Source organism: Bombus huntii, chromosome 14 (genome assembly GCF_024542735.1).
Source record: "Bombus huntii isolate Logan2020A chromosome 14, iyBomHunt1.1, whole genome shotgun sequence".
Classification (NCBI taxonomy): domain Eukaryota; kingdom Metazoa; phylum Arthropoda; class Insecta; order Hymenoptera; family Apidae; genus Bombus; species Bombus huntii.
In genome coordinates this window covers 3,129,099-3,156,185 of record NC_066251.1, presented here as the reverse complement: position 1 = coordinate 3,156,185, position 27,087 = coordinate 3,129,099, and the positions used below count along the sequence as shown (strand labels likewise).

At 35.5% G+C, this 27,087-nt stretch overlaps 2 protein-coding genes and 2 long non-coding RNA genes across 11 annotated transcripts in view; 2 read left to right on the top strand and 2 right to left on the bottom strand.

Moving 5' to 3' along the window:
* Nucleotides 1-10,657, bottom strand: part of LOC126873083 (R3H domain-containing protein 1) — a 29,592-nt gene extending 18,935 nt beyond the window's left edge. Inside the window, exon 1 of the mRNA XM_050633592.1 lies at nucleotides 10,503-10,657. The gene's annotated coding sequence lies outside the window, so the exon portion shown is untranslated. The remainder of the gene's footprint in view (nucleotides 1-10,502) is intronic.
* Nucleotides 4,327-10,494, top strand: LOC126873104 (uncharacterized). The gene is made up of 3 exons (XR_007692303.1): nucleotides 4,327-4,665; nucleotides 5,189-8,964; nucleotides 9,045-10,494. It is a non-coding gene; the product is annotated as an uncharacterized LOC126873104 (long non-coding RNA).
* A 655-nt stretch (nucleotides 10,658-11,312) lies between the features above and the next one.
* On the bottom strand, nucleotides 11,313-26,991 carry LOC126873082 (neogenin). 5 transcript variants are annotated; one of them, XM_050633580.1, is made up of 27 exons: nucleotides 26,882-26,991; nucleotides 26,664-26,803; nucleotides 20,851-21,016; nucleotides 20,630-20,769; nucleotides 20,269-20,556; nucleotides 20,038-20,200; nucleotides 19,844-19,971; nucleotides 19,597-19,756; nucleotides 19,400-19,515; nucleotides 18,738-19,146; nucleotides 18,509-18,659; nucleotides 18,297-18,425; nucleotides 18,021-18,227; nucleotides 17,643-17,934; nucleotides 17,400-17,558; nucleotides 17,118-17,323; nucleotides 16,889-17,044; nucleotides 16,652-16,814; nucleotides 16,390-16,584; nucleotides 16,172-16,210; nucleotides 15,876-16,008; nucleotides 15,568-15,800; nucleotides 15,187-15,291; nucleotides 14,843-15,054; nucleotides 14,551-14,767; nucleotides 14,335-14,471; nucleotides 11,313-14,217 (listed from the first exon to the last, which is right to left on the bottom strand). In XM_050633580.1, exons 2-27 carry the CDS (start codon nucleotides 26,716-26,718, stop codon nucleotides 14,119-14,121), a joined length of 4,458 nt encoding a protein of 1,485 aa, XP_050489537.1. In that variant the 5' UTR covers nucleotides 26,719-26,803; nucleotides 26,882-26,991; the 3' UTR covers nucleotides 11,313-14,118. The 5 variants fall into 5 exon arrangements, with proteins under 5 accessions (XP_050489537.1, XP_050489536.1, XP_050489540.1 ...); XM_050633579.1 differs by lacking the exon at nucleotides 26,882-26,991 and having other exon boundaries at nucleotides 26,664-26,875; XM_050633583.1 differs by lacking the exon at nucleotides 26,882-26,991 and having other exon boundaries at nucleotides 18,738-18,909; nucleotides 26,664-26,875.
* LOC126873103 (uncharacterized) lies at nucleotides 21,023-26,649 on the top strand. 4 transcript variants are annotated; one of them, XR_007692301.1, is made up of 5 exons: nucleotides 21,023-23,066; nucleotides 23,189-23,345; nucleotides 23,402-23,645; nucleotides 23,719-24,008; nucleotides 24,130-26,649. It is a non-coding gene; the product is annotated as an uncharacterized LOC126873103 (long non-coding RNA). The 4 variants fall into 4 exon arrangements; XR_007692299.1 differs by having other exon boundaries at nucleotides 23,716-24,008; XR_007692300.1 differs by lacking the exon at nucleotides 23,189-23,345 and having other exon boundaries at nucleotides 21,023-22,772; nucleotides 23,716-24,008.
* Nucleotides 26,992-27,087: the final 96 nt, after the last annotated feature.

Here is a 27,087-nt window from a genome sequence, read left to right as displayed (position 1 = left end):
CAAATCCTTTATCGTTTCGTTACACTGTAGAGGTATACTAAGGTGTATAAAGCGATTAAGACTAAACGAGCTAGGATCGATCGAATGTGGTACCGGGAACGATCACGATAAAACCGATCTCCAATTCGAGTTCCGGCTACGATGCCACGAAACCAGATGCAAAATTATCGATCGTTGCTCTTCCGGAATACAGAGAAGTCCACGGCTGTTTCTCACGTGATTTGTATCGAGGAAAAGCGAAAGCAGCTGGTGCTTGCGAACGCGGAATAAATTTGTATCGCTGATTTCCTGCCACTGAATACACTAACGACCAACGTACTTACAATACTGAATCACTGTTTGCCAACTAAAAAGACAATGAAGAGTCACAGTTGGCGACGCTCGAACCTGTATTATTATTATTAGTTGTATATCCTACGCCATAAACCAACGCGTCCAATCATCTATTACGACATTAAAACGATCATTGACGTACGTGATATGTAATTTTGGCAATCTTACATATGCATACAGCACTATGCATAAGTCTTAGGTCACGTATCAAACGAAAATGTTTTGTTTTTATCAATTAATATAGAAATACTTGATGTTAGCTTAAATCCGTTCTTACTTTTCAGAACGTGTTTGGTTCAATTCGAGATAATATCCCACGCGATTGAATAAAAATACGTTCCACTATTTATTTCAGTCAAATCGTTTGCCTTTTCACAAAGTAACGTGAAATCGAACAGTAAAACCCAGAAATCAAGAACCACGATATAGACTTCCGGTACATTCGCGAATTCCTAGAATCGTTGGAAGTTCTACGAAGATTCTCAGCGTTAAAGACTATGATATAAGAGTTTTCTATATCTAATTCGAGTCTCTATTGCAGGATATAAATGAAAGACTGCTAAATATCAGACTTAGTTTCGAAAATAAACTGTTTAAATAAAACACTGTTAGTGTTTCATTTTTGACGAAATAACTTCTTATTAATACTGGAACTACCACAATCTTGTTTCGCTCATTTTTTTTTTTTTTTTACATTTACTAAAACCACGTAGCTTCTGAAAAAATTAATAATGGACTTTTTTATGTAATCATGTACACTTATTTTCCCATTATATTACTCCAAGTATAATTGCGCATATCTGTATTAGCAATTGATTATTCCTATGTTGATATAGCTGAAATGCTCGTCGGTTTTCGATTGGATGCTGACAATTACCCTTAATTTTCCATAAATTAAAACACATTACGGACATTCTTAAATATACCTTCGTTTCTCTCGATAAAGAAATATTGGTACGCGTAAAAAGAACATGCCAAAAAAAGTGGATAAAGTGGAGCACGGAGCGAGAGGAAATTATGGGGAATCGGTTCACCGGATAAATTTTATTTAGGTCAACCCGTACAGTGGTCGACCCGGGTGCGGAGGGTTGTTGAACTCCATGACCTATATTCTAACAAATAGGGCAGAGAATAAACGACGAAGATAGATCGAGCTCATCTGCCCCGTAAAAGTGTTTTCACACTTTTCCCTCGTCGAAGGAAAGCAAGACAGCCACGATTTTCCTCTAACTATCTCCCTCTCGCTTTTTCAACAATCGAGTCAGAGCGTGTTCTCTTGAAAGCTCGGCTGCTTGAACGCGGCATACTGAATTATTGATGCTGTTTGGAGCAACCTTGGGTAAAGATGTTGACGTCGGTAAATAGAAATAGAAAATCTTGCGAATTGTGGAGAATATTGTTTACTCGTCGTAAAAATCAACGTCCTTTGGATTTCTTGAATATTATCGAGATACTTCAGAAAAACGACAAAGTACGCGGCAGATACGCAAATTATATATTTGCTGAATTTACTGTGCAAAACAAATTCTTCCTTCGAAGGAAGATTTATTCGATACATTCGACAGACAGAAAGAGAAACATTCGACATATTTTTATTTTACTATATCTATAGATTGGTTCCTAGAAGCTGCTGCCCGATACATCGAACAATAAGAAGAATATTAATCCTACAAATATATCTATTAACCATTCGAAAGAAAGCAAAACCAGCGATTGAAATCTCGTTCCATTTAGCGTTACAATTGAAAGATTCCAGAGAATCGCGAAGAAGAAACCCAAACCAAAGATTGATCTCTCTAATAAAGATACAACGCGATCCAGTCTTTCTCCGTAACGACGTTATAATGACTGAAACGAGCAGGATTAAGTATATTTTCGGCATCAATGAAAAAAGGGGAGAAGCAAGTGTTCCCAAGTTAATGGAGCAAAATACCGAAGACTAATCACATCGGAGGTCGGTCACTGAAAAGATAGACCCTCCTCGAGAAGAACACGGTAGACGAGCGGGCGCTCATCGTCTCGAGGAAGAGACGATAGAGGATCCAGGCACTCGTGAAAGACTCGTGAAAGCACGAGTGGCTTCCGTGTCAGTCGACCGCTATTTATAATGAAAATATTTTCACAACGACGATCATGCCCAAGCACTGGCCACGTATGTATCGACAGATATATATCTCGGCGCGCATTTAGCACCTACGTCCATCGATCTCTTCACGTCTTTTTTCCCCTCTTCTCGAAGCTGACCAATGTCCACCGGATAAGCAATTACCATACGACGTTCAATTTTATTGCAAGCCATTTTCTACGCTAATACAAGCAGTATGAATTTCGAGGAATTACAATTCGGCATATCCATCTGTAAGAGGAGATCAACTCGTGATGTTGATCGAAATTTAATCTATCCTCCAAATTTAGAATTTATCGGGTTTAGCTTAATCAGTCTCGTTGGTATCTATGATACAATTACGGAAAGAGGAGAGGAACGAGGATAGTAAACGAGATTGTCCGTTTAAGGACTTTTTTACTCCGCTAGCGTGATCTAAAAAAGAAGGACATAGGAAATTTGAGTCTATAAAATTCAACTAGACGCTCTTTCGAAAGGTTTAACTGAATCAAAGCTTGGAAATACCATACATGAACGTGATCCCTTTCTCCGTACTCATCGACGAAAAATAGCGAAGAATATGGTAGTAGACAGGACAAGTTAGGAAAGCAACACGTGCCTCTAGTTGTCATAGGACATAAATTTACGGATGGACGACTGGGAAGAATGCACTGAAATTGAAAGCAGCTATAGGGAAGCGGTTTCGACTCATGCCGGATCAATACTGTTCGTATCCAGTTCCTTCTCTGTCGACGGTTGCATTTCACGTTCTTTCAACGTTTATCTTTGACTGGCTTGTATCAAAATACTCGCATAACTTTTAGCAAAGAAGTCACGATAAAAATTTGAGCTCTCCTCTGACGAAGAAAATAATTTACGAAAGTAAGTTTTCATGAAAATTTGCATTTAGACGATGAGACCTTAAATTTGAATTCATAATTTGTGGTTGAAAAAAGGATCCACTATATAGTCCATAAATCAAAAAGATTCACTGCAAGATTTCTTCTGTCAACACACAGACTAATTCGACGAAGGAGAATGTAAAAAACGAGGAAACGGAAGAGGTGCACGAAGCACCCTGTTGATTCCGTTCAGCGGAGCTTCACAACAGTGTGGCAAACGTGAACTGTGTTTAACGAAGAGTCGCCAGCAAGTCGTATGTTCCCAACGAGAACTAGTCAATTTTGGCTGTGGTCCAGACCTACGTCAGGACAGTCTCTGACGCCAGCATCAATGAAAGAACGTGAAAGAGGAAGCGAGAGGGAGAGAAACTCGAGCGGTTGACAGGTTATATCTCTCTGTAGGCCTCTGGACCAAAAATAACGCGGGTGTTTTAACGCCGGAGCGATTTTCATCGAGAGAGACTCCTTGGCCATACGAACGAGATAGTCCTCATGCTATACGATCTAAGTACATCGTTCTTTTAAGATTGGATACACTTGTTCCACCACTTCAGGTTCACGCCTTATGTCGACAAATTTTCACACTTTCCTCGGCTTTCAAGTTTACGTCAATCTGTATCATCATCATGTACGGTAACACACTATTTGTTTCTTTCCCGCTTTTTAGTGATACGGTTTCTAGCTGATAAAAGATAGCGTAGAACGTACGTGTATCTATAAGAATAAATCGTTGAAAAAATGGTCGTTGCAATACAAAAATGAGTTTCATCAACCGGTTACTTGAACAACTACTAAGGGAGAATAATATTCTTACGGTACGTTTATATAGGAGATCGCGAAGGTTGTGCGTTCCAATGCTGCATTATTCAGGCGTTATAGAGCACTTAGATCGACTGAAGGTTCGCAGGTTCACGTGGAAGAAAGCAGATGTATCACGAGTGCACTCGACTCTGAAATAAAGCTGGCTTCACATCTGAAATTCTAAGATACCAAGGAAACAATTTAATTAACAGAACTAATAATACAATCGAAATAAATTACATGGAAAATTAATTAGCAACTGAACAATACTAAGAAATAATTTTATTAATTCAAGTTGACTCGAAGAAATTTCGAGTTTCAATTGTGAAAGAAGCTTCAGCTATAGTATCTAATCACTTGAGAAACTGACCGGTTGAAACGCTATGGACATGAATCGGTCAAGTTTCATTTATTCCTACGATATGCACAAAGACAACACCAATTGTCCTATGAAAAATTCAACAGACACGTGCGGCACACGGTCGTTGTATCTCGCGATCTAAAGGCTGAATATCATATTCACGGGTGAGTAAGAGACTTCTACAAATTCCCGGTCATTGGCCACGTATTTTCCAACGTTTATGGAATTTCCTTTCGCCATCATATATTTCCCATTAGAGAAACAGACAGAATATATAAAACTGATATATCCGGATTATTGGAATCAATGATTCAACGATTGTATATTAATCTTAATGATTTTCCCATTTGCAAATTTTCCAGGAATTTCCTCCGATTTTACACGTAGTACAACTCCATCAACTAACACTCGATCGAAAGTTTAATCTCCCAACAAGTCATGCACGCAATCATAGAACTTGAAACATGACGAATCCAGTGAACTGTAATTTATTATGCTACCATGACGTAAAAACATTCGAAACATACAATGCCATTCGCCTTCTGTTCATTTTCCAAAACTTTTTACTGCGTCCTCACCCTCTTTCTCTTCTTCATCGACCCTGACATAGCAGAGAACTGGCATTTTACGACAAAAATCTTATAAAATGTCAACCAATGCTCTTAACCGATGTAATATCCATTTTAGGTACTGGTAGTATCAACTGAAAGAATGAAATTTGTCAAACGAAGAATAATTTTTCTACGGTGTTTAAGAAATTAATTCGACTACCATGCAATCCATATTGGACACATCTTCTAGGATATACAAGCAAATAAAGGACATTCAAACGATTCCAGAGAGTCGGATGAAAAATTAGGACAGTAGACCATCCAGAATAAAGATTAAAATTGGAAATCACAGCTGTCTTTCTTAATTGAAAAATCAATTTAGCGTTTGTGTCCTCGTTAAAACGGTCATGCCACGGGGAGCAATACCAACCAGTGAAAATGACTGCTTTTACCGAGGGAGAGATTAATGATGTAACGTGACCCTGTTCGCTTGTAGGATGACTCAGAATTCATACCCGGGGAACGATGTTCTTCGAAACAACGGCATAGTTCCGAGCTTCGTCCGGTTGCGGATACACGTGCGCACCTCACGTGATTTCATAAACTTACATAAAACTTGCATATTAACGACTTTGCACAACTTTCTTTCTAAAGTTGCATCTTTGTTGCGTCAATTCCAAGAAAGGAATAACAACTGTTATGACTTTTGTAAGATTGCTCCTCTTTGTATTGACAAGAGTTGTGAATGGATATTACATAAGACAAAAGTTCGTCGTGTGGAAACGTCATACAGTTCTTGGACATCGTGGGTGTAGAAGGATACCAAACTAACAGCTCATTAAGGGAATGGCTGTTAGATCTTTAGAGGAGCAATCTCGTTTCTTATAGAACTTTGACACGCTACCTTGCTCGAAGGCTACTGCAACCACTTTTTATCTACTCGACGAGTCTCTTATGTGTCCTGTCAGCTACTATCGTGCCATTATCAGCGAGCACTGACTATTTCTATTTATGGTTCCTGTGGCAGAGCTATTTATTATTCTAAAAATAGATTTATCATTATATGTTATTTGGAAAAATTTCTCCTACTCTTGGTTTACATAAAATGCTTTTCAATATCATATTATAAATAGAAAATGATAGATAGATAAATGGAATAAAAAGAGAATAATATTAATCCAATTTTTAGAAACTTCTTTCTATGAAGCTCATTTTGATTTTGTCTCAACAAACCAGTCTAATACTCGTTTGATAGACTTTCCTTTTTTAAAAGTTATTCACATATAATAATCCAATAGCGTGAAATTGGAGGCAACATCGGAAGCCAAAGTGTTCTTCTTTTCGCATTTCGTACGTTTTTACTACAACATTTTAACTTCGATCAGGAAAGAGATACGATTTATTCCAGCTGCGTGTGAATCACCTTGTATATTGATAAAGTTTGGCTGTCAAACTCTGGAATATATAGAATAAAACCAATCGAGACAAAAGAGAGGCATCGACGGAGAAGACGGAGAGAGATCATCGATAATTTGACAAGATTCTAAGAGCTTGCGTCGATATTACGAATCATCGAGATAGGCCGAGTCCGACTGGTGAACTTGACCTTCACCTCGAGCGCGGCTACCTTCGATCGAACTTCCATGCTTGGTAGGCCGGGAATTCCCCGAAAGAAGGTTAATAGAACCTTCTTCAGTGGCACGTGTGTGATGCCACAATAAGATGGAGTGCGAGACCGAGGTTGCCGTGAGTAGCGTGACTGTGGTCGTCCGGTGGATTCGTTGAGGAGGAGCGATTCGCGTGCAGCCCGCCCGAAAATCGGCCCTCCTCTCCATCGATCCTCCCTTCGTCCCTGTTCGTAATTCGTCTTAACTCCAGGCACCGATCGATCCTGCTACAATTCGGCCCAATGGTGAAAGCATTCGGCGAATCCCGCGTGAGTCATCTCGTTTGTTCGTTTTCGCGATGACCTTGCTGGATAAACACCCATGCAATGCAACGCGAGGACTACTTATTGTTAGCCAGCTGGCAATAAGTGATTTTCATCGAAGTTTAATCCTCCATACCGATTATAACACGCGAACGTAAACTACTAGGTGACCAATGAAATAGGACGACTCATGCTCGTTTGCGGTATACGGGTATACGATACTATACATTATCAACAACTGTAACAAACAACAACTTTGTAATTCGACAGCTCTGTACCTGAGATTGCTGTTATTAGATTCCTGGTATACACACCTCTTAGTGTTCTAGGATATTCTAGGATTTTCATAGTCGTTTCTGTTTGTAAATATCCTAAACTTTGTGTATTACGATACAAGGTTTCTTTTGTTTTTGTCCTATTGCTATTTGTCTTTTCTCTTTGATCGTCTTGTTCCTATTGCTAGTGTGTTTCTTTTTCTTGAAGTGTTCTTTTATTACTGAAATTTTTTCTATCTAATGCTCTCTTGTGCACATCTCTTTTATTATTGAAATTTCCTTTCTTTGTATTCTTAAGCCGCTTCTTGTTGTTGGAATTTCTCAAATTTTTTAAACGATCGTTGTGTTGTTTCTTCCACAGGAATTCCTTTCAATGAACTTGCGACTTTTATTACGAGAATTTCTTTTCTTTGCATTCTTGTATATTTTTTTATACCCCTACTATATCTTTTGTGGCTTGCACATACAGTTTTCCTTTTTGCTGGAATCTTTTTGCTTTCAAAGTTGAAATCCTCTCTGACAAGATTGCGTAGAAAATTTCCTAAAACTCAATGTCATAATGGAAAACTATACTCTAGCAATGTGTCGTCTAAGAGAAATCCAGAAGCATAACAGAATGGTGACAGCCCATGAAGCGACTAAAACCGAAACGTTCGCAATAGTATCAATAATTGCTAGGAATGATTTAGAAGAAAGTAACCACCAGTGACTGATCACCGGTGATCAGATGAAAGTTATTCACAGAAATGAATCGTCCAAGAGGTATTTTAGACAGATTCAAAGAATGCTATGAACGTAATATTAATTGAAACATTTAACAAAATAAATTTTAAGCACGTAGAAGTCTATGGGATTTAGAGTAGTATCAACGTACACTTTACTGCCTGACCAGTTTTGGACGTCACTACTTGAACGAGATCAATGCGTGACTAAGTATCACGCTGCATCAGGTTGACCTATGTCATTACAAAATTTTTATTGCCAAGGATGACAAGAAAGGTCGCTATTTTAGATTTAACAAAAACGAAAGCAGAGATCTGACTCATTCGCAATATACATTACGTAGGTATTCAATACCAGAAAGAACATTTAACGAATTGAAACTATCAGCTGGTCGATAAGTTACAAGAAAAGAAAAAGAATTATTCTCGTCGAGGTGCTACTCAACGATAATTACTTGTCGCATCGCCCCATCGATTTCGAATCGAATAAAGAGAACTCTACAAGGAGATATCACTTTTTCTCCGTGTTGAGTGGCCGCCTATAGGCAAATAAATCGACTAATTAGTAGTCACTCGACCTAAAACAACGCTGTATCTGTGGTTGTTTAACGCATTATCATGAGACATTACACAGTTTGGCATGATGGAAAACAGAAAACCGTATAAATATCCCGAGGCTGCACGCAAGACGACGGAAAAAAGCCTTGTTTCTCTGGACGTGCTATGTGTTACAGGCTTTTCAAAAATAAACCTGCACCACGTGCAACCTTGATCCTGTGCACGCAACAGTGCATACACATGTGACACGTAAGCGTAACATCGCCATACGCACATGCACTACTATCTACAGGATCGCATAGCATCGATGCATAATATTATCGGTCGATTTATGGGCAACCTTAATTAATTTATCATCCGATTTCTGATTTTCCAATTTACGGTCTTGTATCGTGCAATTCGTCCATCATAATCCATCTTCGGCTCTGTAAGTGTATGTATGCTATTATACGTGCATTGCAATAGTGATATTATTTTGACATATATTAAAAACCTTTCTCTTTTCAGAATTGCTATAACGAGTATAATCTTAACATCAAAATTTTTAACCGAGTTAACAATGAATTAAAACTATAATATATATAGCAGTAATAGTATTATCAATCAACGGTAACGAACTTTGAAGAAGAAAGTTAAATGAGGGGTTTTTCTGCATACTGATAACAAACAGCACAGAATCCATAATTCCCGTGTGTCTATGACTCCACGATAGACATTGGAGGTAGGCTACCAGGGAACATGGAACTAAAGAGAAAGAGAGTAGCAGGGAGAGAGATAGAGAGGGAGAGGGAGAGAGCGAGAGAGAGAGTGAGAGAGGAGGCGGGGGTGAAGTGAAGTCATAAAAGTAGGGCAGTAGTGCGGTAGAGCAATCAATAGAGGCCGGATCATGGTGGGGGATAGGGGGCATTAAGCCACCGTGGAATTTTGGCATTCCAGAGGAGGGAATATTTTGACTTTTAAATAGAAAAAAAAACAATTTTCAACAATGTTATTTTATTTTGATCAAATTTATATTCCCTTGACATTTACTATCTTCCAGTTATCAAAAAACATCTATATACCTTCAGTATAAGAAAAAATCTCATAGATATTATTTTGAATGTCTGCATTTTTTTTGAAAAAGAAGTGTAGTGATAAGAAATATTGTTTAAGAAAACGAATAGAATGCTTGACATCTAAGAGAAGTACGGAATGCCAAACCACGTGTTACCTTCCCGCGAAAATGATCGAGTATCACGAATACATGATTAGGCGTATGTTTCAATGTAGCAGTGCCTCATTTATCGGTCTTAAATCGAAATATTCGTGAAATTGTATTAAATATCATAGTTAATAGCAATAATTTGAATAGAAGTGTTAATAAATCTTTATAATAAATATTGCTTTGTTGAATTTATTTTTATATCGAGTCTTATCTCTTTTCTATGATTAGAAGATCGATGAGAAAATATCAAAGAACCTAATATCTGTCACTAAGTTAACAAACAAATGACTGACGATACATTGCATTCTCAATTTCGATTGTTTTTTTTTCTATTGTTTGCAAAAGATACATTATAAATTAATATTATAAATACTATACATGTGATAATGCGTTGAATACCTGTCGATGATATGTGCCATTCGTAAAAACGATTCATAATATTATGTGTGATGTGCAAAGAGGTTATGATGCGCGAAAGAACATCAAAATGAGGGATACATACAAGGTACTTCGATAACGAAGCACGACATGAAATTGTCAAACGATTTAATACATAACCGCAATATTTTTATTCTAAAATGTATACAAATTGATGGCATAATTCAGCGGAGACACCTAGTGGATTTTATAAAATGTTTCTCACCGATTAAGGTGTACGAAAATGATCGTGAAAAAGAATTCTCTACCTAGGACGCGTCATATATTATCAATTGGCATACGATGAATGATGCGGAGCATTGATTAACGAATAAAGTGCTTACCTGGTTCTAAATATACGCACGACACAACTCCACCATTTCACCGATTTTTCACCGCACTCGATCGCGTATTGTTGTCCTTTGCTTTTTTTAAACGTGCACAGTTAGTTGGTAATGTAACGCTATCTATTCTTGCTTGTTCGTATTAAACGAAGCATTAGTGAAATGGCAGCACCCTCGTCGTAGATGTCACTACAATGCATGGAAATATTTGAAATTTCTTGATGTAAATTAGCGCCATTCTGCAAGAATTTTGAAAATGAACTTCTTTTGCTCTTACGTACTTAATTCTGCCACAGCAATTATTGGATAATATTGAAACTGAAAGAAAGGCAGGATCCCATATGTCTTTATATCTCCTTTTCTCAACATTTGCGATTTCTCCTTCACCTAGCATACAAAAAAACTGAAATGATAATTTGTAAAGAACATAAGATTGTTTATTGGATATCAAGTTTTACAAATATTATCACACACTTGTTATGAATGTTTCATTAGAGATGGCTGCCTTATATGTATTGTACAAATATAATAATTATATTTTATAATGGCTATATGTATATGTATATAAATACTTAATTACTTTATAAAGTAGCGGTGTTCTATCTATATACATACATCAGTGGCCTGTAGCTTCTTTTTTAGTTTCCGATTATCGCCGAACTTTCATACTAATCCTAACAAATTCATAAGACACTGATCGAAGAGAAGAATAATGAACGACAATGAATAGAATGACATGTAATGATAATGACAATGATAGCAATGATCACAACGATATATCAATGGAAATGATTAAAACCAACCAGCCTCTAGCATCTTGCAATATTCATTTATCCTCAATATTTTCAGTATACATAAAAATCAATAAATAATAATTTTACATAGATAAATATATATTTTATATATATCTACTATACTTTTGTGGTAAAATATTTCTGCAGGCCTTTTTATAGGCCCGTTCCTTTCTTTTTAATTACAAAGAGCTAAATCGCCCTTTGAATCACGCAATAGTTACAAATTTTATATATATATTTAATATACAAGCGGTTCTTTTCTTATCGGTATAGCTCACATGTACTCACACAGTTCCATTGTGCCAATCTTAAAACATTTATAAAATATCTCCGATTTCGACATAAACGAAAAACATTCGAAAATTATTTAGAATTATTTTTGCTCTATTAAGCGTACAGCCACTTTGTTCGTAATATTTTCTCTATCCAAGAAAACTGTAATATTCGAGACAGGAGATGAGAATGAATCGAAATCGTGCATTGTCGCGAATACATATATCTTAATACTAGTTTGAATAACTCTCTAATCAGAGCTAAGCCGACGATAAAAGAAGTTCGCTTCGCGTTGCTCAAGATGAATGGTATACTTCCCGTCTAGCAGCAAATATTCGAGTAATATGTAATACTCTGGACGAGCCGATGATTTCTTTCGTATAATTCACGACTGGCATTGCATCACAAACAATAGAGTATCACATATTGCTTTGTACTATTTTCCATATTAGGCTTTGCCGCAACGGGAGTCTTGGTGCATTGTCCTTTACGCGTTGGACTTTTGTACAATTATATTCAACGTTAAGAAAATACAAAAGTGCTTAAAAAGGTGGTATAATACGGAATACTACATGAGAAATTACCTGATCGCATTTCTTCTTATATGTCTCAAGTTAGAATCATTACTTTTATCCTGCATCTTCCAAAGTCTCTCTTTTATTAATACTAAAGAGACCTGCGTATATATCGCAATAAAACATTGTAAAAAATTTATTACGTAGCAGATTCCTAGCATTGGAAGGAAATATGTATTAACTATGTGTTTCGACGGATATGGTCAAAGAACTGCCGCTTTAATATCCTATGTGACAATCTGTCCGTCGTCATCGTTTCGAATATGACAGAGAAATTCGATTGTTTTCATTTCTTGCAAAGTACCTGCACTATTGCAAGTCATCAATAGATGTGCTGTTGAAATCTATTCAAACGAAATAACATATAGTACTTACAAACAATTTCTAAATATTGCATAAAAAATAGTTTGCAAAAACGACTCTAAAATTTAATTTAATTCTATTAATTAGACCGACTTACGTACCTTAACTGGACGTTAAAAACATAATGCTTATTTAAAAGTTAAACGAACTATCGAAATTTTAAATATATAAACACTATCGATACTATCGATATCTCGCTGAAAACGTATCGTGTAATCGATACATGAGATTCTTACGACAAGACGCGCGATATTCAAATTCTTAATTCTCGTATGCTATACAGCTTATTATAATACCCATACTCGATGTTCACTTGTAACCCTAAAATAATTTCTCAATGAGATCGTAATACTACATTGTTGCTTTAAAAGTATACGCGTACGTTCTTCCGTAAATAGGAACAAAGTTCCTTATTAAGCTGCCAAAGCCACTGAGTATAGGTCAACTTAATACAAAAATGTTTTAAGGCCATTACACAGTGTTCAAAAACGTTGAGATTTTGTATAAATGAAAAATATTTCAGCCTGTTAAATATAATTCGTCAAATTACAGGCAACGTTTAATACATTTTATAAATAATATAAAATTAGTAAAACTTCTTGATGATTTATTGTATTTTAATCAACTAATACTAAAATAACTAACTTGAAAGTACCATACCGTATAAAACCTATTATCGAACATTGATAAAATGTTATGAAAAACATTCTGACGGATAAAAAAATAGAAAATATATTCCTACTGTCCGCCTTATGTGTAATGAACCATTAATTGTTCGATTAAGAGACTCACGTGATCTAGCCATCCTAAGCGTAAGTATGGCAGTCGATATTACTGATATATAAAATGTACTCTCTCTTATGAGTATAAGTTACAAAATCATGGCAAAGAGCGCGTGAGTTTTTGGATGCAATACGAATTCTTTTGTTTTTCGCTTTTTTAGGCAAGATCGTTACTTTTTTTATGATGCATATAAAAGATAATCGCGAAATTACCCATCATTTTCTCACATATAAAAATTGAAAAAACATTCAAACCGTTTCTCTTCGCTGTGAATTCATTGAATTATTAATTTAACATAATCTATTCGCGTTGAAAGATCATCGATAAGAATCGAACTTACCATTTCCTTCCATTTAGATTGACTTGCACACACCGTATGCACAAAAATACACCGTTAAAAGTCCGTAATAAAATGTTCAATTCTTTCATCAACACTTTCAAACCATACTACTCAACGTTCTTGCAAAATACAAATTCGCTACAAGAATGTGGCAGTGTCAGAATACATTGGCAAGTATACTTTGCATTTTATCGTAAAAAGCAACGTTAGTACCAGAGGAAAAAGCAAATTGACTAGGAAAGAACTCGTTCTAGTCCAATATCACTGGGATTACAGCTTTCAAATGAATTGTTCAAAAAGTTCGATATCGGGGCCGTTCATCGGTCATCGATTATACACTGCCAATTATGTTTTTTTTTTTGCGTATAAACTTCGTCAAGAGTTTCGACGTGTAACATAATTGTTACATCTATTTCTCAGGTACTAACATTGAGAATGTATCATTGCAGTCTATTGAATTGAGATGGCACAAGGTTTAGGAACCTCTTCTAGCACTCAAATTCAGATGCTGTTATGGCATTTAGGTCTTTCATAAGGCCTTCTAAATTAGCCATCTCTTGATTTAATTCTTCTGTACTGTAAGAAGGCTGTAAAAAATAAAAACAAATAGTTCAGCATCTTATCTCATGGTCGAATGTAATAGAAGTAGTTGAAATTCCTTTATCTTTTCTTTATAACACTATGATATAAAATTAAAAGATTACCTTCAACCGTTCAACTTCTTCCGAAGTGTGCACCGGATTTGAAACTGAGGCTAATCTATTCTTTGCTAACTGTGTAGAACTTTGTGGTTTCTTGTATGGACTTCCAGACATTGTAGGTCTTACTGTTACTTGAGAAACTAAAGAACACAACAAAAAATATCATAATACACATGCAAGATGAGATAGGCTATAAAAACAATAAACGATGGGGCTCACCGCCGTGTTTTTGTTGGGCTGGTGTTGAAGGTGCAGACTGAGGTGGAGGTGCTGGCACGCTAAAACTTTTCAAAGGATGTCCCTGCATCCTTTTACTACCGCTACCACCATCAACTCCACCACCTACACTTGATGGTTGATTATTATTGCTATAGTGTCCTGAAGCGTATTGAGTATTTCCACTATAGGACTGACCACTTGTACCATATGATAATTGCTTTAAATATAAATAATTTATATGAAATGGGATTCTTTATTTAAGTGTTTATTACCAACTGTATAAGAATCTTACTTGACTTTGCATTGGTTCATACGAAGTTGAAATATTACAAGAGTCTGGACTCGATTCCGGTGTTGGTTCTAAAGTAATGTGTGCTCGACTTAAACTGTATTGTGCTACAGTTCGAGGATAATTCTGTCTCACGGATGGCGTATCACTGCATGATGTATGAATTGTTGGCTGTGACATGCTTGTGTTTACAATCGGTGTGGCCGTCGCTATAGCTGTAACAAGTTCAGTACTTTGTCATACAGCTTAAGAGATTACATTTCATTAATATTATTGTATACAAATCAATATTATATACTATAGTCACAAAACATTACATCTCCTCGCTTAATTTTACTATTACTTACGTTGATGTAAAGATGCACTGTCAACGGGAAGTGTAATGAGTTTAGGTTTATGGCTTCCTCGACTATGTTGTCTACTCAGGGTTGAGCACTTCTCATCAGTGTTACCTAATGTTGAGTGAGTAAACATAAACCGAATACAAAAATCAGGAAAATGATAAACAAAATAGAATTTTCTTTCTAAAAAATCTTAACCGAGGTTCTAATGGCAAATAAAAAATCATTAAAACTACCTAATTATGTTAGAAATGGTATTAAATATTTGTATAACCATAATAAAATATATGGAGAGCTAAAAATTCAATGAAATGAATAAAATCTTGTAAGTATTGTGTTTGATGTGATGAAGTGTTTTGTTGAAAAATATTATCTTCAAAAACTTACCCATGTAACTTGGTACGTAAGTACGTTTATCCAATGAACTAGAATTTCCATGCACATTCTCTTGATTATAATCCTGGTTATTTGACCTAGGTAAGGTATTACTAGCTACACCGCTAGTAGATGCCTCTCCATTTATTGAAGATTTCTCAAGAGCTTTCAATTCCATTTGATCATGATGAATCCATAAATCGGGCGGTTTAATGTTTGTTTTTTGATTTGTGTCTTTCATGTATCTACACATTACAATTGTAATTTTTGTAAAAATAACGTTATACAAAACATATTGTAAATATATGTATAATACATACCCTTTCTTCCTATCAGGCGAATCTGGATTGCGCTTGCAACATACAATTACAACCACCACTGTTATACCAGTGGTTAAAACAATAGAAGAACCCACAATAACATAGATTAAGAAATTTGAAAGTCCACGTCCATCTGTAAATTAATTCCAAAGTTTAGTAGTTGTAACAGTAACGACAGTAATATTGATGATAGTGCAATCACAATGCAGTATTTACATTACCTCTCATCACTCAATTTACACTTTAAAGTACATGCTATGCTAAAAACAAAAAACTAAAGAAGAATAATGTCTTACCTCGATCATGCAATTCATCATAGACATCCATACCACTGCCTAGCATAGAAATAAAAAAATATAGTAATAAGACACCGACATAACACATACGATATGAAGAGATATAAAGATATAGTAGTCACTATAAATAGCACTATATACGGAACACTGAACAAACTTTCGAAACTAAAAAAATTGTGTAGTACGTGCATATACACTTATAAGAATTAAATGCTTACTTTGAGGCGTCTTGAATGGAACAGTTGTAGAAAAAGGACCGTATCCTTTTGAATTCCGTGCTTGGATCTTGAAGTAGTAGGTTGTACTTGGTTGGAGGCCCTTCACAATGCACTCAGTTTTATCTCCAACTACGGCTTCCAATAACCAATCACGATCCCATTTCGTATTATCAATCGAATAAAAAGTAATATATCCTGAAACAAATGTATGCATCATTATTATTATACACTTTACACTACTATTAAAAGTATTAATGAGTACCTGTAATTGGTCCATTTGGTTGTTTAGGAGGTTGCCAACGCACTAAAACTGAAGTTGGACGGTCTCCGATACTCTGAATCATCAAATCCCTGGGCGCGGAACTAGGTGCAGCTTCTTGAGTTTGATTCGTAACAACCATACTCCATAGCGATTCTCGTTTTCCCTAAATAATTACTAAGTTATTTAAATACCCTTATATATAATTAGATATTCTTCGAAATAATAAATTATAAATACCTTAACAAGCTTGACTGCAAATTCATATATCGTATTGGGTTTTAAATCATTTATCATGCAATTAAGATCAGTTGCATTATGATATTTATAACGAGGGTTGCTGCTATGATGATGTGACGTATAACGTGCTACGTAATATCGATTATCCGTTACGAACTGTAATGTTATTATTTCTTTTTAATAAGGTTTCCTAATTTAGTATAGTATATTAATATAAACATTTACGTACTTGAGTTTTTGGCAAGGTTGTATCAGTCCAGTATAGTACGACTGTAGTGTCAGACAGAACAGCGGCTTTAAGACCAACAGGTGGTAGTAAAGGCACAGAAAATTCAGATACAGAACGTTCCGTAGTTCTCACGTTTGCATATGCTGGTTGACCATCGCCAGCATCATTCGTTGCTCTTAGTGATATAACATACTCAGTGATTGGTTCTAAATAAAAAAGAAAGATAATATAACATATCTAACACGTTTATGACTTCATGAAACTACAAATTTGACTATTCACCTAATTGATCTATAGTAAAAGACCGTTCTTTTCCATCAAGAAGTCGAACTTCAACATCAGGGACTCCCTTTCCCCATCCAAGTTTATATCCCTTTACTTTAATACTTTGATCTTTCGGTGGATTCCAAAAAACTTGTATATAATCAGACATTACTTTTGCTGTAAATATATAAACAAAAAATATGTTTAACATATATGAATTAAAGCTCACAGTAACATAAAAAGTTTTAAGAATTTACTAACTTCTTAAGTTGCTGGGTGTATTTGGCACTCGGTTTTCATCAGATTCGGTTTCGTATGTTTCTATCTGTATCCATTCTGTCCAAGGTCCAGTTCCATTAACGTTTAAGGCACATATACGAACTTGATAGACAACATGTTTTTCAAGTCCAGTGAGTACTCGTGAACGTTGATTTCCTTCAGTTGTTATAGTTACCGGCTGTGAACCGCGATCGTAACGACGATAACGAATTTTATAACCAGTGACAATTCCATTTTGTCCTTCGAGTGGCGGTTCCCATCTTATTATAATACTCTAAAAACAAAAATAGCAAAAAGCTATACAATGATACTCGAATTGTTCAATATTTTTATCTATGGAATTCTAAATGTAATACCCACTGTAGGACTAACTGGTTCTACTGTAACATTGTGTGGTGGTTGAGTAGGTTGTGCACTATAAGTCCGGACTACGATATCTCTACTAAACACGCCAGGACCGTTCTCATTTACAGCCTGAACTTTAATACTATATTCCGTATAAGGCACGAGATCTACTAATTCGTGCATCGTACTAGTAGTTTCACGCGTTATGTCCTCATTGTCACCCTTTAAAAATTTAACATTTAATACATTATATTAAGTAATTATTAACATCTTTTATTCAAAACGATATACCTCTACAAATGTAATTATGTATTTAGAAATTCTTCCATTGACTACTTGTGGCTTTTCCCAAGATAACGCAATGCTCACACTGCTTGTAGCATGTCCCTCTAAATTCAGTGGAGGTCCAGGGACATTGGCCTATTGCAATAATAAGTTTGTAATACTTCGGTCATGGAATAATACGTTTAATTTACTAGATATGTTTGAAATTATAGACAGACCTCAGTAAGTGTGGTAACTTGTAATATTTCGCTGGACATTCCGGACATCCCTCTTTCATTCACGGCGACCACTCGAAATTGATACGTCATACTTGGTTGTAAACCCTGTATTACTGCCTCTAATTTTTGTTGCCTATGAGTAACTCGTTCTCTGTAAGATTTTACTATTGTATAGAAGACGCAACTAAACACGAACCATAAGTGCATTTATCGAGGAACTAATTGTCACCTTTGAACACCTTCTTGTTTGTAATAAATATAGTAATTTAGAATCTCTCCATTTCTATTCTCGGGTTCTTGCCACCGTAAAGTTACGAATCTAGCAGTGACAATGACGTGACTTAAATTCCTTGGTGCTGACGGGACACTTCCTTCTATTGACTCCAAACTGTCTGTGTCATCTACAAAATGGGATTTTGGGTCGTAAAGGGAATTAGGAAATTTAACAGATCCAGGCAGATCTGCAGGATCATCAGAGGGACCAATGGAAAGTGGTGGATTGGGGGTAAATGCAGACATTGTGTGACCTAAAAGGGTACTTGGGTGCTGCCACGTTTTATTATACAATTGCCGATGCAATAGTAACTTCTTTTTAGGAACTGTCTTTGGGGTAGTTGATTTATGGGGATTTGCCTTTTCTGAATACATATGTTAGCATGCAACACAGTTAAAAAAGGAGGAAACACAAATGGAAAATAATTAAATTAAAATTTGTACAAAAAAAAAATAGAAATTAAATATAATATACGTTATGCTCTCAAATAAATAAATAAAAAATATATAAACTAATAAATATATTAAATAAACGTAAAAATAAATTTTACTACAAAAAATTATTTAGATTGTACATATAGGAAATTGAATATAGATAATTTCAATTGCAGAACTCACTAGGCTGATTAATTGTTAAACGTGCTGCAGCTTGTACACTTCCAGCAGAATTTGTTCCTATGCATTGGAAGATTCCAGCATCTATCAGTAGTAGGCCGTTAATTCTAAGGTTGTAACTAAGAAAGAAACATTTATTTCAATTTCTTATACTCTATGAATTATTTTGATCCATTTTCAGTGATAGTTAGTAAACATACCCATTCACAATTTGCCAGTATGCGCTTAAGGTAATACGTTCTCCATTTTTGAGCCATGTAATTTTCGGTTCTGGTTTGCCATAAATTTCGCATTCAAATTCTAAATCTTGATTTTCACTAGCTACCTTATCTTCTGGCTTTCTAATAAATCTTGGTGGAACTATATAGGTAATAAAACAATGATATAGCATCAAATAGTGTAGAATAAAATGAATATGTGGAAATACTGATAGTGAAATTAGAATACCTTGTACAATTAAATCAGCAGCTGCATCTAATGTTTCAACTTCATTTTCTGCACGACATTGATAAGAACCATCATCTATTTCTTGAACATTACTTATCACAAGACTGGAAGCAGCAACTCTACTGTACCTAAACAATTAAAAAAGAAGCTTAAAAATTCAACTTCTCCATCTTATATACATCTTGACTGCATACCTAGATTGAAAAGATGTTAAATCAATGGCAACACCATCTTTCAACCAAAGTATACTTGGTTTTGGGTAGCCATTGGCAGCACACTCAAGTGTGACTGTTGATTCTTCAATAGTCATTTGTTGTAATGGCTTAGCAATAAAGACTGGTGGAGTACTTTCTTGATCTATAGCAGCAGGTAACAAATTAATATCTGCTAGTTTATAGAGATCATGTTTAAAGATTTACACTAACCAATATCACTTGTTAACAATCCTAATTGTGCTTTATTACTGAGTCTAGATTGTCCATAACTACTAGCACTACACCTGTATGATCCAATATCTTGTATATTAACATCATCAATTTCTAATGCACCTGATGGCAAAATTGTCATTCTATCATCAAGCAGCAATGGATGTTCATCTTTTAACCATTGTATAATCAATGAACTGGAGGATGTGAGAAGTGTACAACTTAAATATGCAATTTGTCCTGGATAAACCATAGTATCTTGAGGTTCTCTTTCAAATCCTGGCAAACCTTTAAAACAACATTTTTACATGATTTTGATTCACAATAACTTGAAAAGCTTATATTGGTCCTAAATACTAACTTGCAATTTTAATTGTGGCAGTTCGAGAAACAATAGCCCCAACATCATCTACAGAAGCTAAACATTGATAGCTTCCAGTCAATACCAGACTACTATTCCTAACACTATTTATATACAAAGATCCATTAGCTAATTGAGATCTATAAAAAGAAAAAGGCATGATAAAAGAAAACCTTCATCTAAGAACAAAGTAATATCGTTTTAGACCTTAATACCCTTACCGGTAACTATCTCCAATAAAATTAATCGGTTGTCCATCGTCAGTTCTCCACTGTATACTGGGTTTTCCAAAATCACTTTTTGCTTCACAATCTAATCTAGCAGGACTTTCCTGTTCAACCACTACATCTTGTGGCTCGATAGTAAAATACAATCCACCTGCATTAGCTGTTACAAGAAAATACTATTTTTAATTATAATTCTTAACAAATAAAATTAAGGATATAAATTTATTCTATCACTTTCCTAAACATTACCTAAATGCGCTACAAAAAATTTCTACAAAAATTGCTACAAAAATTTTGTAAAGCGAAGTTTTAATGAGCATCTATCTTACCAACTAACAGAGGGATAAAGGATAACATTATAGCCATAACATCATCAAGTCTCAATTGTGTTTTGGTAAGTTATCTCATACGTGCGTAGGTGGATAAGTATCATAATGGTACATGTTGAAAAAATTATTAGAGGTTTAGGTATAAGAGGAGAGATACGAGTGTGTTGTAAAGTAACTGGAGAGAAGAGTGGGGATGAAGGGTCGGCAACCCTACGCAAGCACCCTTTAGCCCTTTAACGAGACACCCGAGCCGAGTGCCTAAATTCTTCTTTTTTTCCTTTCTTTTCTTTCTTTTGTAGGGCTTTGCGATCGCCCGATACCACGTATAGAACGACGACGCAGGACGATTCAACATCTTTTCTGAATAATTCTTTGTCAGAACAAAGAAATAAGAAAAATCTGAAGGAGCCATTTTATGGGACGCGATGCGAACGATTTCCAGTGAATGCCTAGACCCTATTGTTTAATTCCAAGCAATCGATATGCTTACGGATTATTCCTTTTTACAGAACAAATAACAACGAACAAAAAGAATTTCTGAATAATCTCTTTATGGAGTTAAAAACGTGTAAATTCGTTGGCAGTTTATCGCGGCGTTTCAATTATTTGAAATATTGTTTAACAATGAGATATTTCGTATTAAACGGTTTTGTTTCTTTATCTACATTCACGCAGCAGACCTTAAAGATCGACACGGCCGAAGAATTCTAGCCAGCTCGTTAGAGTTCTCTCAAGAAATTCTTAAGGATCTTCTCTTTAAAAGAGTCGCATTATACGCAGATAATTGCGAAAATTTTCTCCGACCAATGATCTTTCGGTACAGGTAACTCATCTCTGAACTTTCTTATCAAGGAAAAGCCGTTGAAAAAATATTAAGAAGTTCTATGAATGAAAATGTTACAAAACCCTTGTAGGCATATTGAAATAATTTTACTTAATACGCCGTTAATGTAATATTGCTTCTTTTTCATAATTCAAAGTATGGTCAGGTATCAATAACCCCAAGGAAAGAAGAATTCCTTATATTTATTCAAATTAATAATAGTTAGTGGTACAAAGCTAGATATTTGAAAGCAATCTTTCACTTCTTTTGGTTGTCCTAATAGTAGAAAATAGCGATTTTTTATGCCAGAATTTCTGTAAATTATCAACAACGAATCTGATAATGACAGAGACTAAAAATAACAGTTATTCTCAGAATTTTATGAAAAATATCGAAAAGGTTTTTGACCATCTATAATGTTTATTCATAATTAAAATCATTTAAACTAAGATATGAATTCTTATACCATAACTTTTTTAATTTATAATGGTTACGATCCCTAGTTAATAGTACACAAAATTGTCAAATATTTCTAATAGTGATCAATTCCGTATTTAGTAACATGACAAATATCAACATTATACAATTACTTAAAAAATAATGAGTAATCGTATCAATTTTAGTAATAACTAGTTCAATCGATACTTCCATAAAATTGAGAAGCACTGTCGGTTATTGGGTTACAGTTTCACGCTCACGGTGGTCTGTCACCTTCCTGTGCAACCTTCGCGGAGGAACAAACACGTCTTCAGCGATCGACAGAAGTAATTTATATCTCTTTCATATTAAACTTCTTTCTTCGTTCAAATTCTATTCGTCGCTTTTTCATTATAATGTGTCTAATAATAATTTCAATTTTTACCACCACGCTAATGCAGCAAACTTCGCGTAGTCAAAAAACCTATGAAATAGTATGAATTATTTCGTTGAATCGATCGGATCAGTGCTTGCGGTTTTCGAACATAGTTCTTGAACTTTTGATATTTTTACGCTTCAAGATTAATCCCATTAATTCATAAGTGGTATCATTAAGTTATTGGGGACCGTAACAATTATAGGTTAGATTACTTACTTTTGGAATTTTTAATTTAATTTGATTATATTATTCTAATCATGAAAAATGTCAAATACAAAGTTAAATGAAATACTATGAATTTTAATGATTTGCCATAAATTATAGTTATCTATAACTCAACGATACTACTTGAACATTAATCATTGCGAAAGTGTAAAGGTGGATGCTGAAAAGAGAAGTTTCATGAAATATAACATATTATATATCAATCAATTCATTTAAAGTCATAGGTTACAAAAATACTAAAATTATTTTGCACGAGGTAATTATTATTCAAATATTTCGATTTTCGAACTTTCGATATTTTTGTATTTCTAGATTAATCCCATTAATCCCTATTGCGAAAGTATAAAAGTGGATGCTTCGAAGGGAATAAGAAAAAGGGAAGAAGAGAAAGGAAGGAACGTGCGAAATTTGGCGCCCGATAGCGCCACGACGGTGCATTCTCAAGGAAAATAAACCGTTCGCCGTCTGACTATTTGATTTATGAGCGCGGGCGACAACCTACCGCACGGCATACCGAAATAGATCAAGAGGAAAACCATTGCAATGCATGCGCGAGGTAAATCTGTCGCGGGAACAACCACTGCACCTTATTTTCTATCAGACATCAGTTTATACATCTTGTTTAGTAGCATAACGGGAGAGAAAGAAATACTAAGAATCAGACAGAAGAAGAGAGAGAAAGAAGAAAAACGAGAGTATCACGTACAATCTTACAAGTCTTGATGTTATCTCGAACAAGTTAGATGTATCGGATAATTTCCTGAAAATAAGGTTCACGTCATCGACGTAAGGATCATTTCGCATCGCCAACCATTTTATTGAGTTTCATAGAACAATTATGACTGCGGTAGAATAACTTGAGAATGGTATTTTCCCCCTATATCCATAACCATACTGTATCTTTTAATTTAATTACCTGGTAAGAAATAATTTAACCTCGTTCTTTTTCTTGTGTTTTTTTCGATTCACAAATGCTTGAACGCATTCGTCACCTCTCGTGAATTTCCGCGCGTCAATAAATCTCCTGAATTTTTTCACAGCGCGGATTAATTTGCGGAGCGAGTTCGTACGTCTGTAGAAGTTGGCAAGGGAAGGAGGGAGAATGTTGAAAAACGCGGTAAAAGTACTCGACATGTGACGAACAGACCGTGAAGGAAGGCAAGGTACATATACATCGCGGTACGACAAATCTACACAGTGACTCATAAATACTGATGAATCGGAAACGATGGGGAGAAAGATGTTGCGACCCTCCTACAGGGAAATCAATTAATCGTTTACAAAGTCGGGGTTGTCGGGTGACGTTAAGACGTATGGATAAGCCACGGGAATCTAAGATTGATTTTTGCGACTGATACATTTATTCCTCGAACCGGATTCTTCCATCTTTCTCTCTCGTATCTTCTTTGTACCGTGACTGTTACTTCCGTTCAAGGTGCTGTTCCACGAAACGTCAAAGAAGAATGAGAATCAAGGAAGCAACGTACTGCCTTGAAAGGATAACACACTCACATGCATACCTATACCTTAGTATAGCGGTAATAGAATTGCTACCGTATTACACGTTTGAACGAGTGTAATTTCTTTTCAAATCAAATAATCGAAACGAAGTAAATGATTAAAATTAATTAAGAATTCTTTATCAAGATGAAAGAAAATATCTTAGGTAAATCACCCCATATATCAATATGCACGCACATACATCGCGTGGGCGCTGACCATTAAGGTGTCGTTACGACATCAGTCGCAGAATACACACGTTTGTAAATACCACTTTACATGGATTACATTTGAACGCCTGTATGTTGTACGATCCATTCCGTATTTGGGCTACCAGCGTTAGAGTGGATCTTCGTACACTGGACATACATCACGAACAAGTCCTTATATGCGCACATTGTATAAGAGAAAATGGAAAAACACAAGGAAAGATTCCCAATCCTTTTTTCACATTGGATCAATTAATATAGAGTTTCAGTTCATCGAACTGAAACTCGAGGGTTCACAAGGCTAGCAAACTTCTGTTTGCATTGATCCATAATTGTTCTGCAGTTTACTGCACATCAGTATAATCGTATCTCGGGCAAAGTTAACTGGTTTATTTGAGGAACGCACCCTTTTAAGACCCCTTTCAGTGTTTGTATACTTCTCCACCATGACGAGCCGGAAATGGATCTTTATATCTAACTAGACGAACGTATGTAATGATCAAAGCAAACAAAAAGAATAATAAGGGGGATAATTCTGGCCATATTTTTATCATACGGTGCGATGGTAAAAAGAATAGGATGTTTAATTTTTTGCGTGGGAAGGTCTGCTGAGATAGATTAACATAGCGACGCTGAATGTTTAGCACATGCATTTCCTATCACGATAAAATCGTAAGGAGAGGCCTGCCGCATTGTTGGAATACTCCGCTGAAGTGTTTAAACACAAATGCTTCCAGCGGTGTAACCTCTATAATAAATCTGTAATATAGAAGTCCGAAACTTTTATTTTCGCTTGTAGTGTACTATGCGGTAGAACAATGATCTCTAGTTCTGGCTTAAATTTCTTCCAATTCATTGTTACTTTTATCAAGGGACCTATACAGTTCTCGTTATTACGACAAGGGATGTGTCTCCATCCAGATCGTTGCAATCGGAAATACACCCCGAATCACCCCCTTATACTACCATCCTTCTCTACATCAATAATAGCCACCCGAAATGCAGTGCTTCTCAACTTTATCTTTTAAAACACTTACAAAATAAGCATTAATCGTTAGAAATACTTGTTCACATGCACACGATGATATCGTTCATACATTCGTTCGTCTTGATCGACGTATAAAGTCTCGACTCTTAAACGGCTCATTATTTAATTCGAACTTGCGCAGTGATAAATGATTTAATTAAACAACTACTTACATAATAATTCTACTTGATGAAAGTATGTTGCGCATAACAAAAACATAAACGATCTCTGTTTTGCAATTTGTAACGTTCTCTATATGCGCGTCTATGCGTGTATACGTAGGTAGATTTATAAGATTTAACAATCGGATTCTAAATGTACATTAATATCTGGAATTCGTAATTTTGTTACTCGTTTAACTAAAAAATTATATCAGTACCTTGCAGCTTGAAGTCTAGGCTATAAGTTTCAAGCATTTTCAAAGACGTAATCTCTAATATTAAGAGATTAGCAAACACAAAATCGCAGAATAGTTTCGTAAATATTTGCTTACTACTAGATTAGACGGGATGCAAACAGTGGTAACTGTAAAACGATACGCAATGATGTTTCCCCGTTTCCATGCTCATCGATAAAACATCAGATAAGATATAATAAAATCACTTTGCACTTTTAGCTATAGAAATGAATGAAAAAGTATTTTCATAATATATCTGCTAGTGACAACTTTATCCTCCACGGACAACTACATTTTCCCTTTCATACGTGTGAATGTGCCAGTGATTTAAATCAATTTCTAATAATAAGATATCTCAATGAAATTCACGATAAATACATTATTCCAGGTAAAAATAATATAAATTAACATACCTTCATACTAAGAACAAGTTAGACTTACCCAATACGATGAATGTCAACAAAGCCAACGGGATAGGAAGAATACGCGGCTCCATTGGGCCAGCGGGTGTCACAGACTCCGACGCGTACAAAAACCCAGTGTAGTTTCTTCACACGATTGCTGCACGAGCATATAATGTCCTGTCGAGCGAATACATGCCAATTTTTTTGACTCACCGTCGCGCATTAAACGACAGATTGAGTCTCGCATCCACAAACCTCATTTTTCCACAACACTATCGCGAATCCAACGGCAGAACATGGCTAAAAGACAACTACACACCTCCTCATTGTCTCGAGTCTACCGACGTTCTGACTAGCGCCGCCATTTCGTGGGCATCTCGCGATAACAGCGGCATCATTGAGACTTTACTGAATTAACAGGTGGTTTAAACAATCCTAAAAACCAGCTACGTTTTTTATTA

What these genes read in the sequence shown, in the direction of transcription:
- LOC126873082 (XM_050633580.1), bottom strand. Translation starts at nt 26,718, where the DNA reads ATGGAGCCGCGTATTCTTCCTATCCCGTTGGCTTTGTTGACATTCATC. An exon ending in AAGTTACCACACTTACTGAG is followed by an intron (nt 18,426 to 18,508) that starts GTCTGTCTATAA and finishes TTATTGCAATAG; the next exon opens with GCCAATGTCCCTGGACCTCC. An exon ending in TGATGAATTGCATGATCGAG is followed by an intron (nt 16,009 to 16,171) that starts GTAAGACATTAT and finishes ATTAATTTACAG; the next exon opens with ATGGACGTGGACTTTCAAAT.